The sequence below is a fragment of the Amblyomma maculatum genome, chromosome 6 (genome assembly GCF_055883805.1).
Source record: "Amblyomma maculatum isolate TAMU_Amacu chromosome 6, ASM5588380v1, whole genome shotgun sequence".
Classification (NCBI taxonomy): Eukaryota; Metazoa; Arthropoda; class Arachnida; order Ixodida; family Ixodidae; genus Amblyomma; species Amblyomma maculatum.
This window is the reverse complement of record NC_139349.1, coordinates 165314121-165342053: the sequence shown is the minus strand read 5'-3', so window position 1 is coordinate 165342053 and position 27933 is coordinate 165314121. Positions and strand designations below refer to the sequence as shown.

General features: G+C 43.5%; 1 protein-coding gene across 5 annotated transcripts in view; it reads left to right on the top strand.

Annotated features, from left to right (window-relative positions):
- Positions 1 to 27933, top strand: part of LOC146187341 (alpha-1,3-mannosyl-glycoprotein 2-beta-N-acetylglucosaminyltransferase-like) — an 80039-nt gene that overhangs the window by 49817 nt on the left and 2289 nt on the right. For all 5 annotated transcript variants that reach the window (XM_084607646.1, XM_084607648.1, XM_084607647.1 and 2 more), the window contains exons 4-11: positions 1966 to 2086; positions 7680 to 7788; positions 8427 to 8565; positions 15038 to 15172; positions 18821 to 18911; positions 23020 to 23124; positions 25965 to 26055; positions 27700 to 27870. In XM_084607646.1, coding sequence (XP_084463772.1) covers positions 1966 to 2086; positions 7680 to 7788; positions 8427 to 8565; positions 15038 to 15172; positions 18821 to 18911; positions 23020 to 23124; positions 25965 to 26055; positions 27700 to 27870 — 962 coding nt within the window. The remainder of the gene's footprint in view (positions 1 to 1965; positions 2087 to 7679; positions 7789 to 8426; positions 8566 to 15037; positions 15173 to 18820; positions 18912 to 23019; positions 23125 to 25964; positions 26056 to 27699; positions 27871 to 27933) is intronic.

Genomic DNA, 27933 nt, shown 5'->3' with positions numbered 1-27933 from the left:
TGCTTAGCATGGTTAACTGATCCATTCAAAAAAGAAGCACTTCTGCTGCATCAAGCATTGCAGACACACCAGCAAGCACATGTTTGCGTCACAGCTTTAAAATTGGCCGACATCACCAGACTTCCTTGTCTGCATGTGCTTCTTTCTTCTTTTCCTTCTATTTCTAGTGCCTGCTCCTTTATCTGGTTTACTCGCTTCTTGCTGCGAAGGATATGCTCGTGTTCATTGGCTGAGAATAGGCTGACTTTGCCTAAGGCTGTTGTCTTTTTCCTCATGGTCTGAGGCCTTCTTTGTGCTTCTGGTCAACTAGGTTATTTAAAGCTAAACATAGAAAATCGATTGCCAGCTGTAATTGTTTTTTTGTTTTCTCACCTTTCTTTCCTAGCATAAAGTTGAGTAGCAATAATGATACTTAGAAATTCAGTTACTTGTGGCATACAGTCTTCCTTCAGTAGCGGAGAATACGGACTCCTCTCGATATGTTATCTGTTCTTTCGAAAACACATGACCTGTCTGAACTACTCTGAGCGCGCATTTATTTGTTGGATGTTTTGCATTCCATTTTCTGGCAGAACCCAACAAAGCAAGCACATGTTGTTGAAGATGCGTCTATACGAGTCTCAGAATAGTGCTCACAGAGTATCGCACACACAAAAGTTTCCTTTAAATATAGCAAAAAAGAAATAAATTTGCTTTAGTTGAAACAAACATATCACGTGAAACTTCACATTTTTTGCACAGTATGGTTGAGAAATTGTAGGGAAAGGAGAGTGTTACTGTCATCAAGGCAGATGGACATAGGTAACAAGTCTCCTAGATGAATATTGTCACTTTTTTCTCTTTTTGACAATGTAGAGAATCTGTGAGAAGCATGCCACAGGTATGTGACAGATGGTCTACCGTGAAGGCTTGTTGAACTTTTTTATTGCCCATCTGTAAAGCTTGCACTTCTGGTTAATTGTATAATTTGATCAGTCAGTTCTGCCTGCACTCTTTTGTATTTTTTATTTGTGCTTTGAGTGGTTGGTCAAGTAGCAACAGTAATGTGACCTTGAAGGCAGAAATGTGGGGTATTCTTATGCCCAATTACTGTCAATCTTTAACAAGAGAGGCTTTTGCAAGGCCTGGAGGTAAAATATATATTTAACATACAGTATAACTGCCATTCATTTATCAGTTACTTGGTCAATAAATTTTACTGTGGCTACGTATCACAGGCGAGAAGTTGTAGGCCTGGGAAAGCTCTCTCTCTTCTTACTTGCTTACTTGCGAGTTAGACAACTGCTTCCCATTCATGACTTGCTATGAAATACTACCTACGGATTTCTTTGTATTGATGGGAAGTGAAGAGATCCTGCATTAGGGGATTAGCTTCTCAGGTAATAAGCTTTAGTCCTTTGGAGGGGAGGGGGAGGGGGGGGGGGGCTGTTTATAGTAAATGTAAAAAGACAGGAGAAGGAACAAACTGATGGCAACTTCTTCATGCAGATGTGGAGTTCTTGCAAAGTTGTGTATGCTGATGCATATACTTACAAATTTACATCATTTCCTTGGCAGAGTAATTGTATATAGTGGGTAGAATTTTGTCTTCCAAATTCTCTTTAGCATCACAGTGGGCGATATGAACGAGCCAGTCACAGCTGCACCCTCGAGCATTTCTCATGCTTCTACATATAAATTTTTAGGTGGTTTGTATGATATGAATGCCAAATGTTTTTCCTGGCCCTGGCAGATTCGTATCAAGATTGTACAGTAGTTGTACACCTGGATAGGCATAGTTAGTGTCTGCAGTAGAAACCATGTTTTGTCCTTTTAGTGCACGCTTGGAAATGAGAGCAGCCCGATGCATGGCATAACATGCGAGACAGAAATTTAAAAAACAAATGGTCGTCCCACAGGTGTGACAGAGGGTGTAAGAGTTTAGTTGCTCGCTCACGCATGCGTGTGTTGTCGTTTGTTCCCCAGAGCTGCTTCAAGCCCGGAATGACAGCCGAGGCCAGCCCCCCAAGGACACCCCTGTCATTGCAGTCCTCCTGTTCGCCTGCAACAGGGTCACGGTGAAACGCCCCATCGACCAGCTGCTCCAGTGAGTTGAGAACAGCTGCAACGGTTGCTTTCTCGTGTCATGAACACCTGTATGCGCATCTTTTATCTTTCTTGCCTTGAAATGGAATTGAAGACAGCATCATTTTTTAATGTTTTGAAATTGAAACTGTGTTCTCTCTGTTTAATGGATTCAACATGCTCGAGTTGAGAGCCTCGCATTAACTTTAATGCACTCTTTATTGTAAATTTCTGCTCATGCATCAGATGCTCAGAATACAAGTGTTTCAGCATTTCCTGTTTACTGATATTGCTTCTAACATAGCAGTAAGCCAAATCCATCACATTTTACTATTCATCTTAAAGCAGCGCGAAAACACAGAACTTAAAGGAACAGGAGACGACACAAGCGCTTTCTAACAACTGAATTTTTATTTATAGAAAGGTATAGTTATATAGGAACCAACCCAGATAAAATCAAGACGAGACACGTGAAAACCACCGCGGTGCCCTTTTAGAAACAGTGCGCATGCGCAAAGTCAGGATTGAACACTTTAACACAACTAACAAACCTATCAACCTCCCACATGACAAACACCCGCTAACACCTCATCGCTAAATATTCACTGAGAGCGTGAATCTCGTTTTCTTCAAGAATAACGGAAGGTGTAGCTACGCACACGTCAAACTCTTTATTTATCAGAAACGCCTCGACCAGCTCTCTGCATATCCGATCAGGATGACTGAACAAGATATTGGTCCTGTTCAAATGGGGCTAACAATCTTTACACTCCTGGCAATGAGCGGCAAGGTTGGACGACACAGCTCCTTTTACTGATCTGCGGTGTTCAAACAAGTGCTCATTAATACAACGGCCTGTCTGACCAATGTAAGATTTTCCACATGAAAGCGGGATGGAATATACCACAGCCGTGTCGCAGTCGATGAGCGGTTTCTTGTGCGCTGCTGTGCACTTCATCCTCACCTGGGCGCCTTGGGAATCCAGCTTCCTCCGCACTGCACTACAGATGATGCCCAGCTTATTTTTAGCTGTGAAAAGTACTTTTAAACCGTATCGTTCGCCAACCTTTTTCAAACGGTGTGAAATTCCATGTAAGTACGGAATCCCCACTTTTCTTGCGTTCTCTCTAACTTTATCAGACTCTTTTGCAAAATTTAAACCCGTATTCATTAACCTTTCTGATACTTGTGCCAACGTACCATCCGGAAACCCAGCGTCTCTAAGCCTTTTAACTTGCTCCTGGAAGCTGGCTTCAACCCTATGGGAGCACGACTTCACCAAAGAAGCCTTGAGTCAAGAGGTCGCTATGCCTGCCTTTACCAACTTTGAATGTCCTGAATTGTAGCTTAGGAGCGGCTTAGCTGTTCTTGGAATATACTCCCAACACACCCCTGTCTCATGGCATAAGACCTTCAAATCAAGAAACCGTATAGAACCAGAGTCCGGTAGCTCAAAAGTGAAACCTAGACCCTGGCCCCTCTCTTTGAAAATCTTAACTACATAAGTGACACTTCTGGGGGATCCTTGATTCAAAAACACCAAAAAGTCATCTACATAACGAAACAAATTCACAGCTATGCCATTCAGATCCTCTTGCAAAGTCATGTCCATCCTGCTGAGAAAAATGTCACTTAGCACAGGGGCTACCCGAGATCCAATACAAACACCGGACCATTGGACGAAAACCTTTTCACCCCATCCAACAAAGGTGGAACGCAGGTAAAAGGATAAAAGTTCAAGAAAACTCTCCACTGAGACACCACACCTGCTAATGAAGTCACGTTTGTCGTTATCTTTGACAATAGAATCCTTAACATTCTTCAGGAGCTGTGCATGAGGCAGGGAGTAAAAAAGATCTACGTCCATGCTGAAAGCATATTGCCACTTGTGCTCCTGTGCTGACAGAAAACGAATGACCTCCGTAGAGTTCTTAACTGCAAAAGAGTCGGACAGCTTCAGAGAACCCAAATGTCGCTGTAGATAGGAAAAAAGGAGAAAAGAAGGCGCCAGGGAGTCTGAAGGGCCTGATTACCTACTTGGCGGCTGAAGGCTTGAGACCTCTCCTGTCTGACAATGAAGGGTTCTTTGTTCTTGCACCGGAAGGAGTGTTCACCAAGAAGGCAGAAGAGGCGTTGGAAAAGAATTTTATAGAAGTGGATGTGAGGCCTGCTGCCACCAAGAGACAAGCCTTAAGTATGTTGCACGAGAGAAGTCTGGAAGGTCTGTATTCTGCCGTCAGCAAGAGTAAAGGTACGGTGTTGGATCTGTTTTTTTACAGTCAAGACCCACAAACCTGATGTACCTTTTCGGGCAGTTGTATCAGAACGTAATACCTGGCAGCATGTTGTCTCAGGCTATCTACAGCGACATTTGGGTTCTCTGAAGCTGTCCGACCCTTTTGCAGTTAAGAACTCTACGGAGGTCATTGGTTTTCTGACAGCACTGGAGCACAAGCGGCAATATGCTTTCAGCATGGACGTAGATCTTTTTTACTCCCTGCCTCATGCACAGCTCTTGAAGAAAGTTAAGGATTCTATTGTCAAAGATAACGACAAACGTGACTTCATTAGCAGGTGTGGTGTCTCAGTGGAGAGTTTTCTTGAACTTTTATCCTTTTACCTGCGTTCCACCTTTGTTGGATGGGGTGAAAAGGTTTTGGTCCAACGGTCCGGTGTTTGTATTGGATCTCGGGTAGCCCCTGTGCTAAGTGACATTTTTCTCAGCAGGATGGACATGACTTTGCAAGAGGATCTGAATGGCATAGCTGTGAATTTGTTTCGTTATGTAGATGACTTTTTGGTGTTTTTGAATCAAGGATCCCCCAGAAGTGTCACTTATGTAGTTAAGATTTTCAAAGAGAGGGGCCAGGGTCTAGGTTTCACTTTTGAGCTACCGGACTCTGGTTCTATACGGTTTCTTGATTTGAAGGTCTTATGCCATGAGACAGGGGTGTGTTGGGAGTATATTCCAAGAACAGCTAAGCCGCTCCTAAGCTACAATTCAGGACATTCAAAGTTGGTAAAGGCAGGCATAGCGACCTCTTGACTCAAGGCTTCTTTGGTGAAGTCGTGCTCCCATAGGGTTGAAGCCAGCTTCCAGGAGCAAGTTAAAAGGCTTAGAGACGCTGGGTTTCCGGATGGTACGTTGGCACAAGTATCAGAAAGGTTAATGAATACGGGTTTAAATTTTGCAAAAGAGTCTGATAAAGTTAGAGAGAACGCAAGAAAAGTGGGGATTCCGTACTTACATGGAATTTCACACCGTTTGAAAAAGGTTGGCGAACGATACGGTTTAAAAGTACTTTTCACAGCTAAAAATAAGCTGGGCATCATCTGTAGTGCAGTGCGGAGGAAGCTGGATTCCCAAGGCGCCCAGGTGAGGATGAAGTGCACAGCAGCGCACAAGAAACCGCTCATCGACTGCGACACGGCTGTGGTATATTCCATCCCGCTTTCATGTGGAAAATCTTACATTGGTCAGACAGGCCGTTGTATTAATGAGCACTTGTTTGAACACCGCAGATCAGTAAAAGGAGCTGTGTCGTCCAACCTTGCCGCTCATTGCCAGGAGTGTAAAGATTGTTAGCCCCATTTGAACAGGACCAATATCTTGTTCAGTCATCCTGATCGGATATGCAGAGAGCTGGTCGAGGCGTTTCTGATAAATAAAGAGTTTGACGTGTGCGTAGCTACACCTTCCGTTATTCTTGAAGAAAACGAGATTCACGCTCTCAGTGAATATTTAGCGATGAGGTGTTAGCGGGTGTTTGTCATGTGGGAGGTTGATAGGTTTGTTAGTTGTGTTAAAGTGTTCAATCCTGACTTTGCGCATGCGCACTGTTTCTAAAAGGGCACCGCGGTGGTTTTCACGTGTCTCGTCTTGATTTTATCTGGGTTGGTTCCTATATAACTATACCTTTCTATAAATAAAAATTCAGTTGTTAGAAAGCGCTTGTGTCGTCTCCTGTTCCTTTTAGTCCTGTGTTTTCGCGCTGCTTTGAGATGAATCCAATCCAACTCGCCCAATTTTCTATACTTGTGAAATTTTACTATGACAGGCACTTTTCCATTGCTAGTATTGCCCTTTACGGGGGTATTTGTGAATCAAAGGGTGCACAGAGGATGGCTGTGGCAAGTAGTATTTGTTTCAAACTGCGGCTTCAAGCAGTGTGTACCTTAAGAGCTTGAAAGGGATAAGTGCAAGTAATGGAACTATCATCATCATCGTCAGCCTAAACCAAATCCAAATCGCAGCTTCAACTCAAGCGGAGTGATCCTGGCAGCATGTCTTGTGGTGTGAGCCCCATATTTGAAATAGCCATCAAAAAAAGCTGCTACTTGCTTTATTCAAACTTCCATTTGTTCGAAAACTACAGGATATGTTTGATTATTTTTGAATAGTTTCAGCACAGAGTAGTATTTCATTTGATGAACTGAATACGAGAATATTCAGTGCAATATGAGAAATTTCTGATACTCGCACACTCCAAAAATGTGTGAATGTCTGATAGCATAAAGTGTTGCAGTTTTACATAACCTACCTTATCACATTACCTTTGCCATGCCACAGCATCTAGATGTATAAGCAAATGTTTTCCTATTTTCTTGTGCTATTTTGATTTCTTTGATTCACAGAAATGTGCTCCAGAAAAGATGTACTAACGAAGTTTCGGAGCAAGAAATCCTAAAGTACAGGATACCGATGGCACCGCATTTTGTAGAGCACAGATTCTACACACTTGGCTTCAGGTTACAATAGAAAGGCATTTGCAAGTCCATAGTGTGTGCATATACAGGCCAGAAAGGGAAGACCAAGAAAGGAAGCCCAGTTGCAGGTATAAAGGCCAGGCCATATGAAACAGAATAACAGCCTGAGGGGCGAGTTGGTGCATTATGAAATTAATGGCTGTGAAACAAGGACACAAACAAGAAAGAGACACCACATGCGCATGTGGTTGTCTCTCCCTTGTTTGTGTCCTTGTTGCACCACCATTCATTTCATATGAACCAGAAGTGTGAATTTGTGTGCAGATGTATGCCAGGCAGATCTATGCTGGGGCTCCGGGTTGATAGTAATTACAAGCTCCCAGTGTGGCTGTCATGACCGTAACTGGAAACTGTCAGCTAATGAAAGCTGAATGTTGAATGGTTGTTTCGAAGCTACACAGATGGAGTGTCTCATGCAGTGATCGCTTTCACTCAATTGTGGATGTGACATCCCCCACTCGATGTTATGCCACTTGGTTGCAGGAATGGAAGCTGTGTGTGCAAGTCAGTTGTGCTGCAGTTGCTATTGCTTACCTGCTAAATGCGTGACAACAGAGCTCGCATCATTGCTATTGGAGACGGCTATAGTCAGACGGTATCAGCTGTAGGAAGCACTTGCCTCTGTTATTGAACGTGAAAATGGAATAAAAAATTCTTGGGGGCACTTTGGACCACTGGAGTGTACAGGTGCAAGCTTGTGTTCTGTCAGCCTGTTGGAGGCAGAGACACTAGCTATGCAGGAGTATATTGTGCTGCTCAGTTGACAGGCTTGCGACTCTCTGTTGTGTTTCTGATGAGTCTGGGGGTGGAACTCATTAGAAGCTGGGAAACTGTGTTGTCCCCCATAGGTACCGGCCTTCCAAGAAGCAATTCCCCATCATTGTGAGCCAAGACTGCAACCACGCCCTGACCACCAAGGCCATCCAGGACTATGGCGACCAACTCACCCTCATCAAGGTGCGTGCTGCGGACACTCAAGGGATTGCTGAGCAGCTGCAATGTACAGATGTTCTCAAATGTTGTCAGGGCACAGCAACCTTGGAAAATAAAGGTCAAGGTGGGGTATAGGCAATGCACTGCACCCATCATTTTGTGGCTGCATGTTTAGGCCTCCAAATCTTTTATTTTGCATTTTCAGTTCACAGATTCAAAAGCCATACTCGAAATACCAAGATGCCTTCTCAAGGAAATGGTTTCATACATTTTAAAACCTGATGTGTTGCCCACACCATTTGGTTGGTGTTTGTCATTGCAATAAATTTTTACGTAGACATTGTTAAAGAACCAACCTGCAGAAGGGCAGATATACTAATGACCCCCAATATGGAAAGTATATTAACCTAAGGGAACAGTATCCGAAGGTCAAACATTCCAAAACCAATTAACCATTCCAATTAAGCATTTATGTATTTTTTTTGGTAGCGGTTTCTGTCTGTCAGAAGTGCCTCTCTTGTCTTACAAGCGTGCCTCTGACTGTAGAGTGTCATTACAACCTAGCCAAACATAAAAAGGACTACTTAAAAGCTTGGATAGCAATAGCTCATGCATGATACACTTGAATAGGGTGCTCTCTGTAGGGAAATATCTCTTTGCAGCAACCTGACCAAAGCGACATTCCATTGGTGGGCAAAGAGAAGAAATTCAAGGGCTACTACAAGATTGCACGCCACTACGGCTGGGCTCTTAACAAGACCTTCTTCGAGTTCAACTACGACACAGTACTCATTGTCGAAGGTATCAACCAGTACTTGAAACCTTTTCATTTCATTCTTTATATTGTCAGCCACCTTCTTCTGAGCGTTTTGTATTTTCCCAGGGGTAATCACTTTATAATTTTCCAAAATAATTCGTCAGCTTCATTGTTTGCATTGAATGTGGTAATGTAATAGTACTACATGTGACTTGTTAGGTGTGGTTGAAATGGCAGGAAGAACTCTGGAATTGTATCAGTAGCGTGCTGTTATTACAGGAATTGGTGTGTTTGCAGAATCATGAGTCAGTCCTATAGAACACCTAGTAAAGTCGCTCAGACTGGCAAAAATCTTTACTGTATCAGTTGGTTGGTGATGACATTGCCCTGAAGATGCTGTCTGGTAATTAAATAGCTACATACTAAACACATCTTGCTACTATAAAAAAAAAATATAAAAATTCTAAGAGCACTGTGGAATGCAAAAGCCGGAATTTTGCTGATGCACATGTTGCATCACGTTTGCTTGCTTTAATTATTATTATCAAATAAATGTACCATCATTGTCATTGCTAATATCATCATTGTCATTATCACTATTTACAGCATCACTGTCATTGCTACTAGTATCATCCTCACTGTAGGCAAGAATTATGATCTGTGCTTCACGACCCCAAAGCGGGGCGCACTTGCTTAACCCTTTTAACCACCAACCCCGAGCTGTACTCGTCATGGCAGATTTTACCAAAATCTCCAATGACGAGTTACACTCATCCGGCCCGATATTGCGGTGCTGCCATCTCGAAAGACGAGTTACGGCCGTCAATTGCATTGGTTGCGATTTTGAACACTAGAGAGAGGTCAGTTCAGTTCAGTTGTTCAGTCATGTCCGACTCTTTGTGACCCTATGGGCCATATCACGCCACGCTTTCCGGTCTCTCACTATCTTCCTAACATCACATAACTTCAGCTAGCAAGAGTTAGTTGACCATAAAAAACGCATTTTGCGCCTTTGGCGCCTATTTGAAGGCTCAAAAGAGTAATTGCACAATGCGCATGCACTGTGGGAAAGCCACCCTCGTGAACAGTTTTTTTTATTTTACTTTAGTGTTAATTTTAACCACAAAACATCGAAGTAATATATTTTCAGAACCATAATTACATGGAGAAAATTATGGTCACTTAAAAAAAATTGGCAATTTTGGTACGTTGTTCAGAAAATAAATTGGTGGTTAAAGGGTTAAAGTGCTCAGCTGGGGATCCGAAGGATGAAGGTTCGATTCCCGATGGAGACAGGATTTTTATTGTTCTGATGACGTTGTCAGAATGATTGACAAGTTACACATCAGCACACAGGTCAGATGCACAGATCCGGCGCACAACTCTCGCACATGGGATTTCGTTCCATGAGCCTAGAAAGGCTTTCACATTAAAAAAAAAAACACTCCAAAATACATTTAATCCTTCTCTTATCGTCTCTGTATGCAATTTCTTTTTTATAAGATTTTTTGTTCACATCTTGCAGAAGTACCTTTTAAGCATGAGGGCAATGTGGCTACGAATACAACCGAGTTTGATTTTATGTGAAAACCAAGTCCTTGCATAAACATGGCATTGTCTTCCGCGGTTTCTGTCATATAAGGTGCAACAGATGAGAAATGCATGCAACAGTCAAGCGTGGCAAAATCTTGCATGCCACGATTCCACTTCTTGCTAGTGCTGCCTCGTTCATTACGCTGCACAGTGGTGCGAATGTTCATCCATTTCTTCCCTTCCCTGCTTGCTTCACTTTTACTCTCTTTAATTTCTGAACAGACTGTGCTGCATTCTTTCCCCATTATAATCAGCTTGACTATACCCACTCCAGGGTGAAGGCCTCTCCCATATTCCTCCAATTTACCCGGTCCTGTGCTAGCTGCATTCACTTTATCCCTGTAAACTTCTTAACCTCATCCGCCCACCTAACATTCTGCCACCCCCTGCTACGCTTTCCTTCCCTTGGAATCCAGTTTGCTACCCTAAGCGACCATCGGTTATCCTCTCTTCGCACTACATGTCCTGCCCATGCCCATTTCTTCTCAGTTTCGACTAGAATGTTAGCAACTTGAGTTATTTCACTGACCTACAGCTTTGAGGCCTGCGTAAAGTCAGGTTCTCCTCGGAGCTGGGGTGCCTCCTTCTAAGCTAATTGAAAAAAAAAAAAAAAAAAAAGAAGAAGCGCTTGATTTTTTTTTTTTTTTTCTTTCAATCCCTAGTAATTCGAGGTAGCGCGCGCACGCCAACGGCATTTCATGGGAAGTACATCACCGCGGCCAGACGCAATTTAACAGATTTTAAAATGAAAAATGTCTTTGCTACAAAGGGGAAAAAAAGGTACAGTCATCTATGGAAAATGAACTGGTACTTCTGCCTCGCTTTACTATTGTGAGTTTACTGTAGCGGGGTTCTACTACTTCAAACTTAGGCTGAATATATGAAATTCAGAGTATGCATTCCTTAAATTAGGAGGATTACAGTTCGTACTGGCTAGCACATTTTTATTTATTTAATAAACACCGAAGACAAAAAGTGCTTACACACAGGACAGACTTAAATCTGTCCTGTATGTGTGTGTGTGTGTTTTTTTTTTGTCTTGGTCTTTATTTTAAGAAAAAAGTTTTAGCCAGTATGAATTGTTATGCTTTTCAATAGCCCAGTGCACATTCAGCATTAATGCTTGTTAAGAGAGACCATGTCGTTCAGCTTTTGCAGTACTTTTTTTCTTCTGATTCTGTAGTGGTTGAAATGCTCGCTTCACACATTTATTTATTTATTTTAATGTGAAAGGTCTCTGTCTAGCTTAAATTAATTTGTCTGTTGCCTTATTTAACGACATGCTGCATGGTTCTGGTTGACTGATTCAGGGTTCTTCACCTAGTGCAATTGATGCTGGTTGCCACAAGTTATTTTTGGTTCACCGTGTATGCATCAAACACAGTTTTTGTGAGAGTGACTCAGAATACCGTAGCCAAAGTAGTGGGCCAGTGTTTGTAGGCTTGTTCACTCTGTGTACAGGCGACGGCCGAAAATTCAGACACCTGATTTTTTGGACATGCTAGATTAATTCAGACTTCTTCGCGGCACTGCGACATGCATTATACAACTAATGTATATAAGCTCCCCAAATTCCGGACGCATCGCGTCTGATTGCTCGATTTCTTGGTCTTTATTCACATTTGCCGCGGCACCACTGCCAATAGCCAAGCCTCCATATATTGTGTTTTGTGGAACACATTATTCCAAGCTTCAAGGGTGTCGAAAATGAGATTATACAAATCAAATTTTAAGCTAGATATAAGGGGCCCTTACCGCAGCAAGACGCAGTAGCTGCACATACGGCCTTGTCGAGTTTCAAGTGTGCTTCACTGCATAGCAGATGAGGACTATGCGGTGAAATATTCTCAAAACACTGTGGTTTAGCAAACTCACAGTGCAGGTCCGCTTTTGCGTCTGACTTCGTTTAAGTCTGTGCGTTTGACCATGAGGTGCTGGCGGCAGTACAGCCATCGAATGCCGGTTGCCACCCATTTGAGTAAGCGTGTGGCGAGACCGTCAAGCACAGACTGGGCTACTGACCCCTTCCTCCACCTTAGTGGCAGTTGGAAGTTTATTGAAAGTGACTTTTCTTCAAAATATGGTTTTTCGGACGTTTTCATTGTGTCTAGAGAGTCCAAAAAATTGGTTGTCGACTGTAATTAACAGGCAATTCAGCTGAGGAGTGAGCACAGCACAAATTTATTTGTACGCTATGTGCCAGCAGTTGAAACCATGTCTATCAGCACCTCGTGTGTGTTATAATGCACTTCATTTAACCTTAGAGAAACAAAAGAGAAATTAACTGCGTTCCATTTGCGAAACGTGCTTTTCTTGTTCCCCTCAAACTGCATCATCTTACTTGGGACGATTTGATGATTTGCATGAAGTAAGGGAATGCACAAATGCAACCAAAATATTACAGAACTCTCACTAGTGTTTGCAGTTTGTACGGTGCCATGGGTTCGTGCTTGTGCTAACATGTACATGTAAATCACGCTCTTGCTTTTGTTGGGCAAGGCGTCACAGGAGCCACCAGAGCATGCTGCATATTTCATCTTCTTCTCTTGTATATATTTGTGTTCTTTTTGCTGCTGTTGTCATTACAGAACCTTATTGATACAATTTCCCGTTTCATAAGTTCAAAACTGCGGGCAGTAAAACATCTCCCATAGAGTTAACTATTTTTCTAGATAATACAATTTCCCGGTTGCTATGTTAGAAATTTTGACAAGTTGTGGTTGTATAATATGCTTTGCAATAAACCGGACATATGCTAACGAATGCTTACGACGTGAAAAACTAATCAGCCACCACAGCTGGTTTTCTGCAGTACTACTAGGTGCCCTGGGACGAAGGATGAAAGAACGCCAGCGAGCCAACATACGAGGCGCCTGTTCTCGCGGAAACATGATTCATGAGGAAAAGTGCAGTGGTTTCTTTTGCAGTGCCTTAGGGGCATAGGGATGAACCATTTGATAACTGCAACTGTATTCGCTTATGAGCGGTCTGGGTTTGAAGGAAAGCAGCATGAGCAAAAGTGCGGCGACTGTAATTTACTGTGAAACCTCGTTATAACGAACAGTTAAAAAATCGGAAAATAGTTCGCTGTATCCATAATTCGTAGCATAAAATTTCTTAGAAAATACATGCAAGAGCAGCAAAATTCAATCAGAAGGCGCAGCAACTTGGAGGATGCTTACTTCGGTCATGTCCATTTATTTGCGTGCAAAAAACTGCATTATCACGGCCTGCTATTTTTGTGTTGACCGCGTTCCGTATCACGCCCTGTTCTACAGTTTGCACAAACACTCGACAAGGGCAAACCCACTGCCCTCTGTAGCACTACAGTGGCGACGCAGTAAACCCAATGCAGCAAGTGCTTCTTGTGTAGTCTGAATGTTCTCATCGTCTGCAGGGTCAGCCTGAGCTTCGTCTGCGGGATGGTTCAAAATATTCCGCAGCGATTTCAGTGTTCGTCAGTACAGCCGTGGTCGCTGCGATGTCGTCGCCGCCTACAAAGTCTTCTAGAGTCATAGTTGTGGGCCCGCATGTCACCAACAAGACACGAAAAATCATTCCAGACTTCATCGAGCTTGTGGAGCTCCGCTTCTGCTTCGTCGGGATCGTCCTTATCGTCACTTGATGCACGGGCCTCTGCTAGAACAAAACCTGCGTGGCGAAAGCAGTTGGCAATCATTTTGCCTTTCACGCTGTTCCATCCCAGCAGGTCCAAGTCCGGCTTCATACGAAGATTCACAAGAAGAGTGTCAGTCTCCTCTTGTAAATTGCCTTGAAGGCCCTGATTTTATCTCGAGCTTGGTCTTTAATGCCAGTGCTGCTCATTTTTTCACGTTCACCGCCATCACAGCACTACGCACACACGCGCACCACACTCGACACGACCACCGACGCAGCCTCCACCAAACGCACGCTATGACGGCCATGGCCACGCCGTGACGCCGCTGCTAACACTAAAACGCAAAAAAGGCAAAAGCAACATTCAATAGTGCTGCTGCCGCTGTACTGAAGTGGCGCTGTCGGCGCCTGCGAGGTAGTCCTGAACGTTTGCTGCGCCGCTCAACACGCTTGTAGTGCAACGAAGCCTACCTCCTGCTATTAAAATGAGGTAGTGTTTGGCGTCGCGAAGTTCGTTATATCCGTTTTATGCCGAACCGCATTCGCTATGGGAAGTTAAAATTGCATATGTTTGACAAAAATATTTCGGAAGAGTTCGATATGTTCAATAATTCGTTATATGCGTGTTCATTATATCGAGGTTTGACTTTATTGCAATGGCTTCTCCTTATGTCACTGGTGTAAGTGGGCGAAGCATCCCGAAACACCCAAGGAAGCCATCCTGGCTTGTCATTCCTTCTATGAACCAGATCTGTTGCTAAATCTCATCCATGCTTAGGACAACAGAAATACGGACTAAATTCTGTGAGATTTAAAAAACTGGGCTATGCGTACTTCAGGTCTATAAATTCTAATCTACACTCTTATGCAGTGAAAGTCTCAATTCTAAATGGCTTTCTCCCTCATTCAGCAGCTAATGTTTTTACTATTAGGCAGTTTGGATCATACATTTTCCTGGGTAATATTTTTTTTTTTTGTGCAATTTTAAAGAAACTTATTAATGGGGTTTTACTGTGTTAGGCCAGCAGCATCCAGCAAATAAATCTTGTAGTGCATAGCTCTAGACCAGCAAGTGTTATTCATATTTAGCCAACAAGGCTGGCTATGCATCTTGGTGAAGTGCATTTGTCACCTGTGAAGTAGCAGTTACTGATTGTACTATTGGGCCATGGGGTCCTTTCTTCCTGGTGCATCCCTCAAAATGTCCTCTTCCTGCTCCCTGTTCTTTAGCAGCAGTGTTGAGCAGTGCTCCTTCTCTGAGCAGCTTTTGTGGCCCCACCCTTGGCATGATTTGTCCTCCTTCAGATGACCTTGAACTGTCGGTGGACTTTTTCGAATACTTCCTGGCCCTGCAGCCAATCCTGAAAAGTGACCCAACACTCTTTTGCATTTCGGCCTGGAACGACAATGGCAAGGCAGGGCTTGTGGCAGATGACTCAGGTATGTCTCCCTTTTTTTTTCTTATTTCTGACTGTGTTCTCAGACATCAGCAGTGGCTTTACTAAATCTGCTCGAAACTGACTAAACCATGTAGTGTTTGTCATTGTCAAAACAGGGACAGGTATGCGAGGTCAATGGGAGGAGTTATTGCAACTGGAAACAAACAGTTCTCTGTTTGAAGCTTGCTTGTTTAGCCATGTACAGTAAAATTTCGGTGCTACAAATTCGGTTGATACGAATTTTGGGACGATATGAATTCGCGAAATTCCCTGGCCGCAGTGCATTATGTACAATGTGCAAAATCTTGGATGTTCCAAACACTCTCCCACGCCAATACGGATGATGCGAACATGCAAAATGCGACCGCAGCCTTGAGCACTACACACTACATGCACATCGTTGACTCCGCGATCACCGGCTGCGCTGTATGTAAGTATCACGAGCAGTTTACGGTGATGCGTAATCCGCACCTCGCCGATGCGCAATTGTCTGTCGGGCTCACGTCGCAAAAAGCTTTCAGCGGCGTGTGGCCCACCGCAGACGTCGCAACTGCAGCAGCTAGCGGCTGCGCCACTCTGCCTGCACGCCGCCATCTCCTGTTGTGCTGTATCATAGCCTCCTTTATACTCTCTGTGCCTGTCAACGCGCCGCACGAACAATAGAGCGGCGCCGTCGGGTAAAGTTGCGCGGCACTGCCGCTCCGGGGTCGAGGCGTACGAGTCGCGCGGGTACGAACGTCGGCGCGGGGTGGGAGAGCTGTTATCTGCTAGCAGGATAACTGTTCCTAAGCATGAATCGTGCATATTCAGCATATTTACTTGTAAGGCCAACGTCCACTAAGCATAACAAGTGATCATACTTGTTAGGCAATAACACCAACGCTATATGGCATTTTTATGTCAGGCAGTTTCAAGAAATTACGCATGGCTCGAAAAACTGCATGACTGCTCCGCTAGCGCCAACGGTAATCGAAAAATTACAATGCTAGTCTACGCTGCAATAAAACAAAATTTAAGGCACCAGCATTTATTTGCACATTTCACAACAGCAATTGTGCTACAAGAGCACCATGTAGATGTGGTGTGATGAATAGTTGCCCCAAGTAGGGAAAAATGTTAACGGTGACTTTTGTCATTGATAGCACTTCAGAAGCAAGCTTGATTTACAGATGATTAGAACAACTGCATCGCAGTATGCCATTGAGATCTGTAAGGAGAACAATTTTGGTATCAGCTGTTACTTTCAATTATTCAGCGTGTCATACAAACGTTTTTTTAACTTGGAAAACAAGGAAAGGCAAATATACGCATTGCATCTTTCTGTTTCGATCACTCCAAAATAATCGTCACAATAGGCAAAGCTTGTGTTTTTATTTTTCACAGAATTGCGCAGTTAACGAAACATAAGTACTGTGCTGGAGCACATGTAACATTCCATACAGACGAGCTAACCAGGGAGGAAGTTAGCATCGCAGTCAAGAAAATACACGTGCACATTTGGCAGTGACTACAGTGACGGGGCCCTCACTGTAACACCCTTGTTAAAGTACCGGGCCCCGTCATCGTAGTGTATTGCTGTTAAAGTGACGGGCCCCCTCACTGTAACGCCCTTGTTAAACTGCCGGGCCCCGTCACTGTAGTCACTACCTGCACATTTAGTATTATTACCTTACTGACGCATAATAAACACACTTCTGGTGCTGTCATTATTTTTCACAGGCCTTAATGCGGCTGAGTACGAGTTATGCGGTTTTCGATGCTATAGAGGGACAGCGATTTAGTTGACAAGGAAAAACTAATATAGGCTTTGCACGATTCGGTTTAACTCACTTTAAAGTAGTCATCTTCACAATAAGTAAATCTTGTGTTTCTATTTTATCACAAAATTTCGTAATTAGCGTATACTGCAGAAAAAAAATAACTTCGCAGGAGCACATCTAACACACTACGCAGACGAGCTAGGCAGGTAAGCAATTAGCATTGCAGTCCAGAAAGCACAGGTTCACATCTAACATTACTATTGCAGTATTGAGGCCTAATAAACACAGTGTTTGGTGCTGTCACTATTTTTTACAAGCCTCAAAGCAGCTGAACACTACGCAGCGATTGCCGGAAGGACAAAGCAAAGCTGGCATTTACCAGTTGGTGCAATGCTGTATTCCTGCAGCACCCAAAGGCAGAGAAAAGTAGAGGCATGACCTTGCACACTGCAAAACAGTCCACGAAACAGAGAGAAAGCGGCAGCGCGTGGCTATCCGGACCGCTTTGCAGCACGGCGCACCCGGCACTCGCCTGGCGAGAGTGTCCCTACGTCGCTGTCGCCATCTCTCGACAGCCAGCGGCGTAACTTGTCAATGGAGGAGGAGCGGCGGCGACGGCCGCAGAGCGCGGAGTTGACAGGCACGGAGTGTATGAGTCTATGGCTGCATGCACCACGAGAAGTACGCGGAGACGAGTGGACTGCACATCACCGGCATCGTGATTTTTCCACGCCGCGAAACGTTTGCAGCGGCGCGTGGATGTGAGTAGTAGTCGGCGGCGCACGCTGCGGATACGTACGGGCCATGCACATCGTAGACTTCGTGACACCTAGTCACGCTGTACGTATCATGAGCAGTCTGCGACACTGCGCGGCTGGCGCGGCGCCATCTCTTGTCGTGCTGTACTCACCGTGAGAAGTCCGTGGAGGCACACCGGCCCGCACTTTGCCGACGTTGCAATCACCTGTCACACTGTGTGCGCTGCGAGTAGCGAGCTGTGACCGCGTGACCGTAATAAACCTTCTCGGACATAAACAGATCTGCGTGACTGCCTTTCCCATGCTTCTGCATACCTGTTTTCTTTCGTTTTGATGATACGAATGTTTGGATGATGCAAATTTTCTCGCGACCCTGTGAGATTCGTATGACCGAGGTTCTACTGTACAACATTCCTGTACTGTACTTCCGATGAAATACAAAGTTTCTGGATTTAAAGCAAGGTTAAAGATTGGGGGTAGAGTGCTTGAGTTGTGAGTGTGCTTTGCTATATTCAGAATTTCATGGCCAAGTTAGTCTGCATCCCCTTTCAATTTATGATTTTCTTTTTCTGCCATCGCTTGAAACGGTAATTAGAAATTATGTAACAAGGCCACGATTATTGCCATCTAATAGCTTGAGATAAATTCTGATTTGGCACCCCTGTACAAGAACTGAATGCGGCATGTCAATGTCAGCTTTCACCACTGTTGAGCCATATTAACGTGCAATATGAATGCAGCTTTTTTGTCTAAACAATGTGGTCTAATTTGGGAGATACTGTATAACATGGCGCAAAGTTTGCACAGTATGGTAATAAGCTTTTTAAAAATCCTAATGACAATTATGAGTTGCATTTTTGGTGTTCGATATTTTTTGTGCTGCTATTTTTCCTAAATTGTTTGAGGTTCTCAGAGCCAGCGAAATATTATATGCAGCGAAAGGTAATATGCTAAGGCCAGGAAGGTTGCCGCCACACTATCAGACTATTATTTTGCTCTTGATATGGCTCAAATTTTCTGTGATTGCCCTGTGTTGTGTGGCAAACATACTCTGGCTGTAGGTGAGAATGGCTCAAGTCCAGAGACGAGTTCTTGTGAACGACGGTGTGTTTGTGTTTCTCTCTTGCCCAGAGATGCTTCACCGGTCAGACTTTTTCCCTGGCCTCGGTTGGATGATGACCAAGAACATGTGGCTGGAGATGCACCAGAGGTGGCCAAAAACGTATGTTGCCCTGATCGTCTTTTCCTTGCTCTAACGTTGAAAAGGTGGTTGCTGTCTTCTTCGTGGCAGCAGTGACCATGTAATGGGGTCCTAACACCAAGTATCTAGTAAGGGTAACAACAAGAGAGAAAGCAGCCTAGAGTTAAGATTGAAGCATTTCTGGTTTGGTTGGGATTGTGGGGTTTAAAGTCCCAAAGCAACTCAGGCTATGAGAGACGCCGTAGTGGAGGACTTTGGAAATTTCGATCACCTGGGGTTCTTAACGTGCACAGCACACGGTCTTGCTTTTCGCCTCCACCGAAAAGCTGCCGCCGAGGCCGGGATTCGATCCCACGTCCTTGGGCACAGTAGTCGAACGCCGTAACCACTGCACCACCCTGATGGGGTGAAGCCATTTCTATGCTGGCTGGGACATCAAGAGGAAGCAATGGCATTATGCAGGCAGTGCACTGCAGATAGCAGACGACATGCAGTCTGTTGTGGAGACACAGGTGATGCACGATTTGTTGAAATGATATGCCTGGTGGTAAGGCAAGATAATTTGTTACAGCTGTGCTGTACTCTAATTCAGGCATTGTCAGACTGGATTGCCTGGAAATGCTTGTACTCCTTAAAGTGCTTTTTCAACTTCAAGTGCATGAATTCATGATTCATGCATGTCTCGACCTTTCCTTTAACTTGTCTGTACTGGGACTAATTGTGCTGCGATTTCTCATGGCTAACTGTCTCACTATACAGCCACTCATTATACTGTAGGACGCTGGTATACTATGGGACCCTGTATACTGTGGGACCTAGTGTCCAGCAACAAGGAAAACAAACTTGAATATGTTAATTTGAATCTGGGTGTGTTTCTGAGGAATTGTGCATTTGCACTCTTTTATTTGTGTGCATGTCGGGCAGCAAGAGATACTAGACACAAAAGTTCCTCTTCATCCTTTGAAAGGAATCAGATTTCCTTTGAGGGTACAAGCTAATGTTGATAGCAATAGTAATAATAACAAATTAGTAGCCATAGTAATTGCCTCCTCACTCCTGGTGGTCACTTCCACTGTACAGTTGGGAAAAGGATTGAGGAGGAAGCAGAAGCCCAGAGATTTTTTTTTTCCAGCAACGTGGTGCTCTGTAACGCCTCTTTTCAAAATATTTTTTTTATTTCACTTGTTCTGGTTCACGTGTGCTGCAAACCTGGTGAGAGCTGGCTAAACTCATATGGTGCATCTTCTCTGTCTTCTGTGTCTTGTTTCCACTGAGTCCGAGATTTCATTGAGAACCCTTGCTGTAGCAGCTACTTGGCTTGGCCACTTCAGCGCTTTCCCTGTGGCATTCTGAAAAGGCAAGCCACAATGGGCTGATCAAATTACTTTCAGCTCCTGAGCACTGGCCCTCATTTCAAGCTCACTGGAAGTTATTGTATTCTTAGGAAAGGCCTCCTACCTGAAAACAGGCAGAGATAATCGTGCGATTTGATGCAGCAAGTATGCATTGGCAGAGTTTAGTATGCATCCTCTCTACAATGAATGCTTTCCCATTCCATCTTTCATTTCCATCATTTGATTTTGTTTTGCATTTCTTTTTCGTTCTGCTGCTTCGAATGAGCCCCACTGTTGGGGTTCAGTGGTTAGGGCGCTCGACAGCTTAACCCAAGGATACGGGATCAAATCCTGACATCGGCGGCCGCTTTTCAATGGAGGCGAAAAGCAAGGCGCCCGTGTACTGTGCGATGTCAGTGCACGTTAGAGAACCTCAGGTGGTCGAAATTTCGGAAGCATTCTACTATGGCGTTTCTCATAGCCAGAGTTGCTTTGGGATGTTAAACCCCGTAAACAAAACCAACCAAACCAAACCGGCTTCAGATGGGCGGTACATTTTTACTATGGCTGTGCGAATATTTAAAATTTTTAATGTGAGTATGAATATTGAAATTTTTGAATATGAATAGGAATATGTTAAAAATGCTTTTGAATAATGAATCAAATACTGCTTGATCAATAGAAAAAAAAAACGGAGAGGTAGCAAACATTGTTCGTCTTGTTTTTTTTCATAGGATATGAAAATAAAATTAAACCATAATTGCGCAGATATGTATACACCACCGAAAAATCCAGTTAGATTCATAGATGATTCTATATTCCAGCTTTATCTCAGTTTCTCGAATACGAGTTGAATGACAAACATATTCGTTTCGTATTTCAAATTTTGAATATTCACACGCCGCTAATTTTCACCATTGCATACCCAGAGCTGCAGGCACATGAGGGAATCTCAAGCTTGCAGGCCTATAGGCTGCCCAGAAATAGCCTTAATCTGCTTGGATTTAATAGGAGTGCTGAAAGGAACTGGCTTCACACATGGCCAAGGCTTTACTCTTTTTTTGATAAAAGAGGAGTTTAGTCCTCATGCAGTAAAAAAAATTTAAACAATGGTACAGCAGACAGTGAACTAACAAGGGATAAAAGTTCATTTTTTTCTCTTGAATATTCAGCAGACTTTCTTCGTGTTCATTTCAGGACGGAAATTTTATTGTTTTATTTTTAGTAATTCTCTTCAACAAAGAATTGCCAGCTTCTTTTAAAAAATGTCCCACACTTTTCGCTCGAAAGTCTCGTCAAGTTTGCCGAAGAGGCGTTGGAAAAACACTCCAAAATGCCTTGCGTCCTTCTCTTATAGTGTCTTTATGCAAGTTCTTTTTTTTTTTCTCAGTTCTCTGATTTCTTTTCATTACATCTTGTGGAAGTACCTTTTTTGCAGGAAAGCAGCATGGCTACGACTAAAACTGAGTTTGATTTGATTTTGTCTGAAAAAAATAGCCTTGCGTGATCATGGCGTCATATTCTGCTGTTTCTGTCATTTAAGAGTCATCATCATCATCAGTCTGGCTATACCCACTGCAGGGCGAAGGCCTCTCCCGTACTCCTCTAACGACTATATGTAGATGAGAAATGCGTGTGACACAGTTGAGCGTCTGCCTTGTGCTTTGCGCTGCTCAGTGCTGCCAAATTTTGGCCGTTTCGCCCCTTGCCTGCTTCTTCCTGCACTTTTACTCACTTTCTCAACAGACCATGTCGGCTTATTTCTACGTTCGTAGCCGGCTTTGCTTTTTTTCTTATATGCCGCATGCTCTGACTCACGGCTCTCTTACAGCTGGCTTCTCCTTAAAGCTGCTGAGCTTGGTGGTAAAGCCATATAAATAAAAACAAAATTTGCTGTTATTGTTTTTTGTTTTCTCTAAAAACAAAGATTAAAATTTGCCTTGCGATTCCAGGTTTCGCGTGAGCTGTGATCTGATTCTGCAGAAAGTATGTTGCCGCTGCCAGATGCACTTGACCATAACAAATTTTTATCAAGAATGTCTTTTCTAAAAGGGGAAAAAAAATGTACAGTCTATGGGAGATTAACTGAAGCTCCGGTTTTTTTTTTCGTTATCAGAGTTTACTATAACGGGGCTCTACTGTATAGATAGTTTCTTTTCAATAATTTCAAATTTCTTACTGTGCATGCTACTTCCAAAGAAGGTGCTTGCCGTTAAGAATGCGCCTGTGTCAGAGTAACCAGCGCCAGCCTGTAACCAGCTGCCTAGTTTTTTATAGGGTACCGCACCTAATAATTCCACTGAATCATATGCTCAGTATACTGCGTACATGGAATACTTTAGTAGTGGTGTTACTACAGCAACAAATGAGTTAGCGGAATTCAACAGCTGGTGTCATTTCTTATCCATCATTGCAACAATATTGTCGTGGCATGCACTGTAAAATTATGCTTGTTGATTCCAAACCTCTCACTATGTGTGTATACTTCCCTCTTTTTTTTTTGCATTGTAATAACACCTTCATGAAACTGCATCATTTTCACTTCTTTGTCAACACCTGAGAAGAGCTTTGCAACTTTAAGTGGCAGATGGGTGGCATAAACTTAGGACGTTATTTGCAAAAAGTCATGTCGCAGTTTGAAACAGCCCTGCATTTGACACATCATTGCTCATATGTTTTCAGTGCAGAAGAAAGATAGCAGAATAATGTAAACAGGATCCTCAGTCCCTCGCAGGGCTTTGTATATAAGCAGTAACCTTCCCCTATATGTATGCGTGGTCTCTTTCTGTGTGCAGATTTTGGGACGACTGGATACGGCAGCCCGACCAGCGGAAAGATCGAGCCTGCATCCGACCAGAGATCTCTCGTACCAAGACCTTTGGCAAAATTGGCGTCAGCAAGTAAGCAGGGTTTCCTCCTCATTGAACACTTGAAAACTCATTCAGTTGCGTGAGCCTTCATTTTTATGAGAATGAAAAGTTACAATGTGTGTTGGGAAGTCTCGAAAGAAAATATTTTTTTGACCGTCAGGTTCTAGGGCAGTCTTACTTCTGCATCCAGCTGTTCTTTTAGATGTGCATTATTCTGCATAGGTCTCTCCTTTATACAAGAAAGGTTTATTAAAGCGTTCTTATCAAAATTTCCAGCATCTTGCCATCACTCTACGTAATTAAGTCATATTGCCCGATTATGCCACATAGAAATGTATGAATCTCTCTTTTTTTTTTTTTTTTTTTTCATTTTTGTTTCTGATCGAGTTAGCACGTGCTAGCCTTACAGGGATGACTAGACTCTGAAGTTTTCTTTTAGTGGTGCAAGAAAATTGCTCTGTCCCCCTTCAAAATTTTGCGTAAAAGCACAGAAAAGTCGTTCAGTAGTACATTAAATTTTGCTCGTCATTAAACGCATCGAACTGTGCCCTTTGTCCCAGCGGCACTCTTGGATTCCTTGGCGGGCAGGTACAGGGTCACTGCATGGCCTTGAGCACCTGTTGATGCCCCCATCACTGCGAAACCATGTTACAGTGCAAACATGGGGTGTGCTTAACAGGGGCCACGTTTGATCTCTTGTATTCATTTTCCCCGCCACGTCACTTTTATGCGGTGAAGCCAGGCTGACTTGCAGCAACTCTTCCCTCGCATAATTTCACTACACTCCTGGACAGCTTTTTGTGGCTAAGCAGGTATGGGAGCAGGGCTTTTGTTGTGCTACTGCACCAAGTAGGTACGGCATACCTGGCCTGAGCTACGGTTTCATTTTCAGTTCTGCCTTTACCTGAATAATAGATTTCAAGCTGCGAATAATGCAGAAATATGTTTCTTCACACCACTCAAGGCCTAAGTGAATGTTAATTAGTGGTTAATGAATACCCCACACTACATGTGTCGTTGGAACAAGCATGTTGCAAAAGCATAGCAAAACTGGCGGTTAGATGCAGAAGCAGCCAACGTAGGCTCTGCAGGATTCCCGACAGATGGAGTAGCCATTGCATATGCATGACTTAGCATACCGATCTTTAGAATGCACTACACTAAGGCTGTACAGGCTCGTATTATAACATAACCTTGATGTAATAATAATGTTAACAATACTCTAATTGTATAATATTCGAAGCATGATGCGCGAAATTTCTGCGCAGTGAGCTGATGCGTTTCGGCTCTTTGGCTGCATAGCCACAAATGGTTGTCCGGGAGCATGCCAAAAGTGTTGTGGAAGCTAACAGTTTGCTAATTTTAATGAGGAATTCTTTTATTTAAATATACAGCAGAAGGATGTTAGTTTGCTTCCATTAGCTGAAAAACTCGAACCGCCAGTGCAGTTCTAGCCAGTGCCCATTGTAAAGCTAAGGCATCAGATATTCTCTAGTTTACATGGCTTCCAACTTCGACAGCAGGTTGTTGAAATAGCCCTGCTCTAGGGGTGCACGAATATATTCGAAATTTCGAAAATGAAATGTACATGTTTCTTATTGATTCGTGTTCATATTTGAAAAACTGATTTCGGGATTTAGCAAATATTACAAAATTAATAATTAAAATTAATTGGTTAATTCAGACATTTCTTCAGGTCCGTTGAAGGCTGAATCAACGAGAGTTCACTGTATTCAGCAGCGGTAGGACAGCTGCACCCAGTTTTATGCATGTCCTTGTTGTAAAAAAAAAAAGAACAAAAGACTGGTGTACAGAATTCTGTACAAATTATTTCCTGGCTTTTCTGTAGGGTATACACTCTAGGCTATACAATTTTATTTGCAAGCGCCATTGCGAATTTCAAAATAAGCAAGACGGACAATATTTGCTGTTTTAGTTTTCCGTTACTTTTTTTACTCCCACTGATTAGTTATTCGATATTGGAAGGTATTTTTGTCCCATATTTGTATATTTGGTTTACATTCGAAAATTTCAGCATTCACACATCTCTATCCTGTTCATACCTGAACTGCCTGTGGCAGAGACCCCTCCACTTGTGTAACCTGTGTGCAGTGACAGGCGTAAAGAATAGGTACTGGGCAGCTTTGTCTGCGAGGTTAGGCCCAGTATTTCAGTTTCACTTTTCTGGGCTCAGTACCAGCCCGCAGCGGTGGTGACTAGCGAACACCTATCGGCCAGCGAACCGAGCTACCATTTGGAGCGTGGATTGGCAGCGTCTTTCTCGCGATTCTATCCGCATGCCTCTTCCATTTTGTTGAAGCTGCTCTGTTTGCGCCGTTTGTGCGTTGCACAGTGAAGTTACCACGCCAACTGTTGACTAATGCCGGGGAGGTCCTTACTGTATCGTATCGGAGCAGCTTTTATCATTTTTGTGGAGGTGGAGGGGAGGAGGGAGGGCTCACTCAATAATTTGAACACTTTTTTTGTGTTTTAATGTTTACATTAATCTTCTTTTACCGTACAGCATGAGACATTTTATATTGGGCAGCTCGGCAGTTCTAGAAAACCGTCCAGTGTGGCTTATTGTGAAGCAGGGTAGGCATAACAACGCCTAACGACCTGAGCACTGCCAGCACCGCAGGGTCTCTGCAAGAGTCATGCCATTGGCAGTGGTCTTGCTTTCTAGATTATAAATAGACTGTCATTTCTCATATATCAGGTGACCTGCGTATCAAACTATTTCATGATCTTCTTTGAGTTCATATATCTGAGTTGGGCTATATAATAAATAGTATGCACTACCAGCTAACATTAAAATGAGGTGATCTTCTATATTGTGCTTGAGTAATAAGGCTGCTTCTCCCTTGCAGTGGCCTCTTCTACGAGAAGCACCTCAAGTTCATCCAACTCAACAAGAAGTTTGTGCCTTTCACTAGCAAGGATCTCAGCTACCTGAAGAAGGTCAGTGGGGTACTAACGTGTATCTGCTGCAAACACAATTTACTTGTGTTGTGTTTTCTTAACTTTTGCAAAACCACTTTGTTGAACACTGGGTGAGCTAAAATTTTGTTTTGTGATGATATTCCGATGGCTTTTTTTTTTTTTTGGTCTGTTACAGTTAGCACCTCCCTTCAACAACTTGTTCATGCTTGTCAAAATAGATTGCACTGCATCGGATTATGAGCCTGGGTAGGGTGGATGCAAAATTCTTTTTATAAAAATCTTGCAAAGAAGCCCCAGAAGGAATTTCTTTTTAGAAACTTGAATTTTCACCTGCTTTCGTTAGGGTCACATGAATTCAGAATGACGTGAGTGTTTTGCTTGATAGTAATTTCACCATAAAAATCAGTTCAATTAGCATTCTAGAGGCCAGTATGGTGGCAGAGCAGGTCAGCAGATTCCCACAGATTTTGATGTTTCTTGCGAGTATGTTACACCACGACCGCTTTCATGAGTGGGCTGTCGGCACTTCGTGAACAAAAGAGTGGGCATGCGATGAAGCCCGCTCACAAAAGTGAACCACTCTGTGCATGAACTGTCCTCGAAGGCAAAGATTGCAACGGAGATGAGAAAGGACCGACATGTGGCCTAAACAAGTGTCCCGCTGGCATAGGCCTTTGTAACTAGGCCTAGCTACTCGCTTTGAAGAAAACTGCCATTGTCTCCCACTTGCTGTCTCTGTGAAGCTGTATATTTCCCACGTTCTTCACTGCAGCAACCTCGCATATTTGGGACAAAAGGACTTAGCAGGGATGAATTTGGCTGACTTTGACCACTATATTGAAGTTTTTAAATAGCAGACGACGTCCGAACTGCAAGGAGGAGCTCCCAACTATGTATGCATGAGGGTGTAGAGAATGTCAGCCTTGCCCCTTCAAAGGCTCCCTTTTAGCTTGTGTTCTGCGCTGTTCTATCAGCAATGGGTTCGGTCTACCTTTGAAGTCTGAATTGATGATATTCCAACTGTGCACGTTTATGGCAGCTTGGTTATTCGCATTGGCGCCGTGGCGAATGCAAACGAGACCTGACAAGCAGCTGTCAGTTGCAATTCATTCGAATTTTTAGGGGCTCTTGCTCATTAGTCGTACGAGGTGTGTGGTGGTTTCACCAAAAAGTAAACGCGTGTCAAAATCGGGTGTCTGCATTTTGCGATATGACTATTCGGACTGATTGACTGGTTGTCGTTTTTTCCTGCATTGTATAGTAGAAACCTGTCAGTGACCAAGTCAGGTGCTTCCAAAAGGAGGAGTGGTATCCACGATTAATGTTCTGGTTCCATAAAACCGCATTGGTCGCACGTTTGCGTTGCATAACTACTGGCAAGAGTTGACCCAGGTAATGGACGTTAAACATGTTGTGTGTGAACATTCTGTACATTAGCACACAAATGTTGAAGGGGGCATAGATATTTGGCCAGCTATCAGTTTAAAGCCTATTGACATGACTTGGCACGGGTTTTTGAAGAAATACCTGTGGTATCCTCGTTAGTGTTCGGCTTGGATAATTTGACCCACTCGAGTGAGCTGGAGGCATTTATAGTGCATATGCCTGATGTAGTGGTCTTGTGCCCTGCTTTTCTTTTTGTGCGTGTGTGTGTACGTGCAGGACAACTATGACGTAGCCTTTGTGAAAGAGGTGTACGGCTCGCCCCCGGTGACGCTAACACAGCTCATGCGGGGCAGCCTGGAGGCCAAAGGGGCCATACGCATCACCTACACCTCCAAGGAGCAGTTCAAGACCATCGCCAAGAAGCTTTCCATAATGGACGACTTCAAGGTATGTGACGAGCCTTCCTGCCGTCAGACACCTCATTGTACATTTTCACGAAAAACCTCTGTT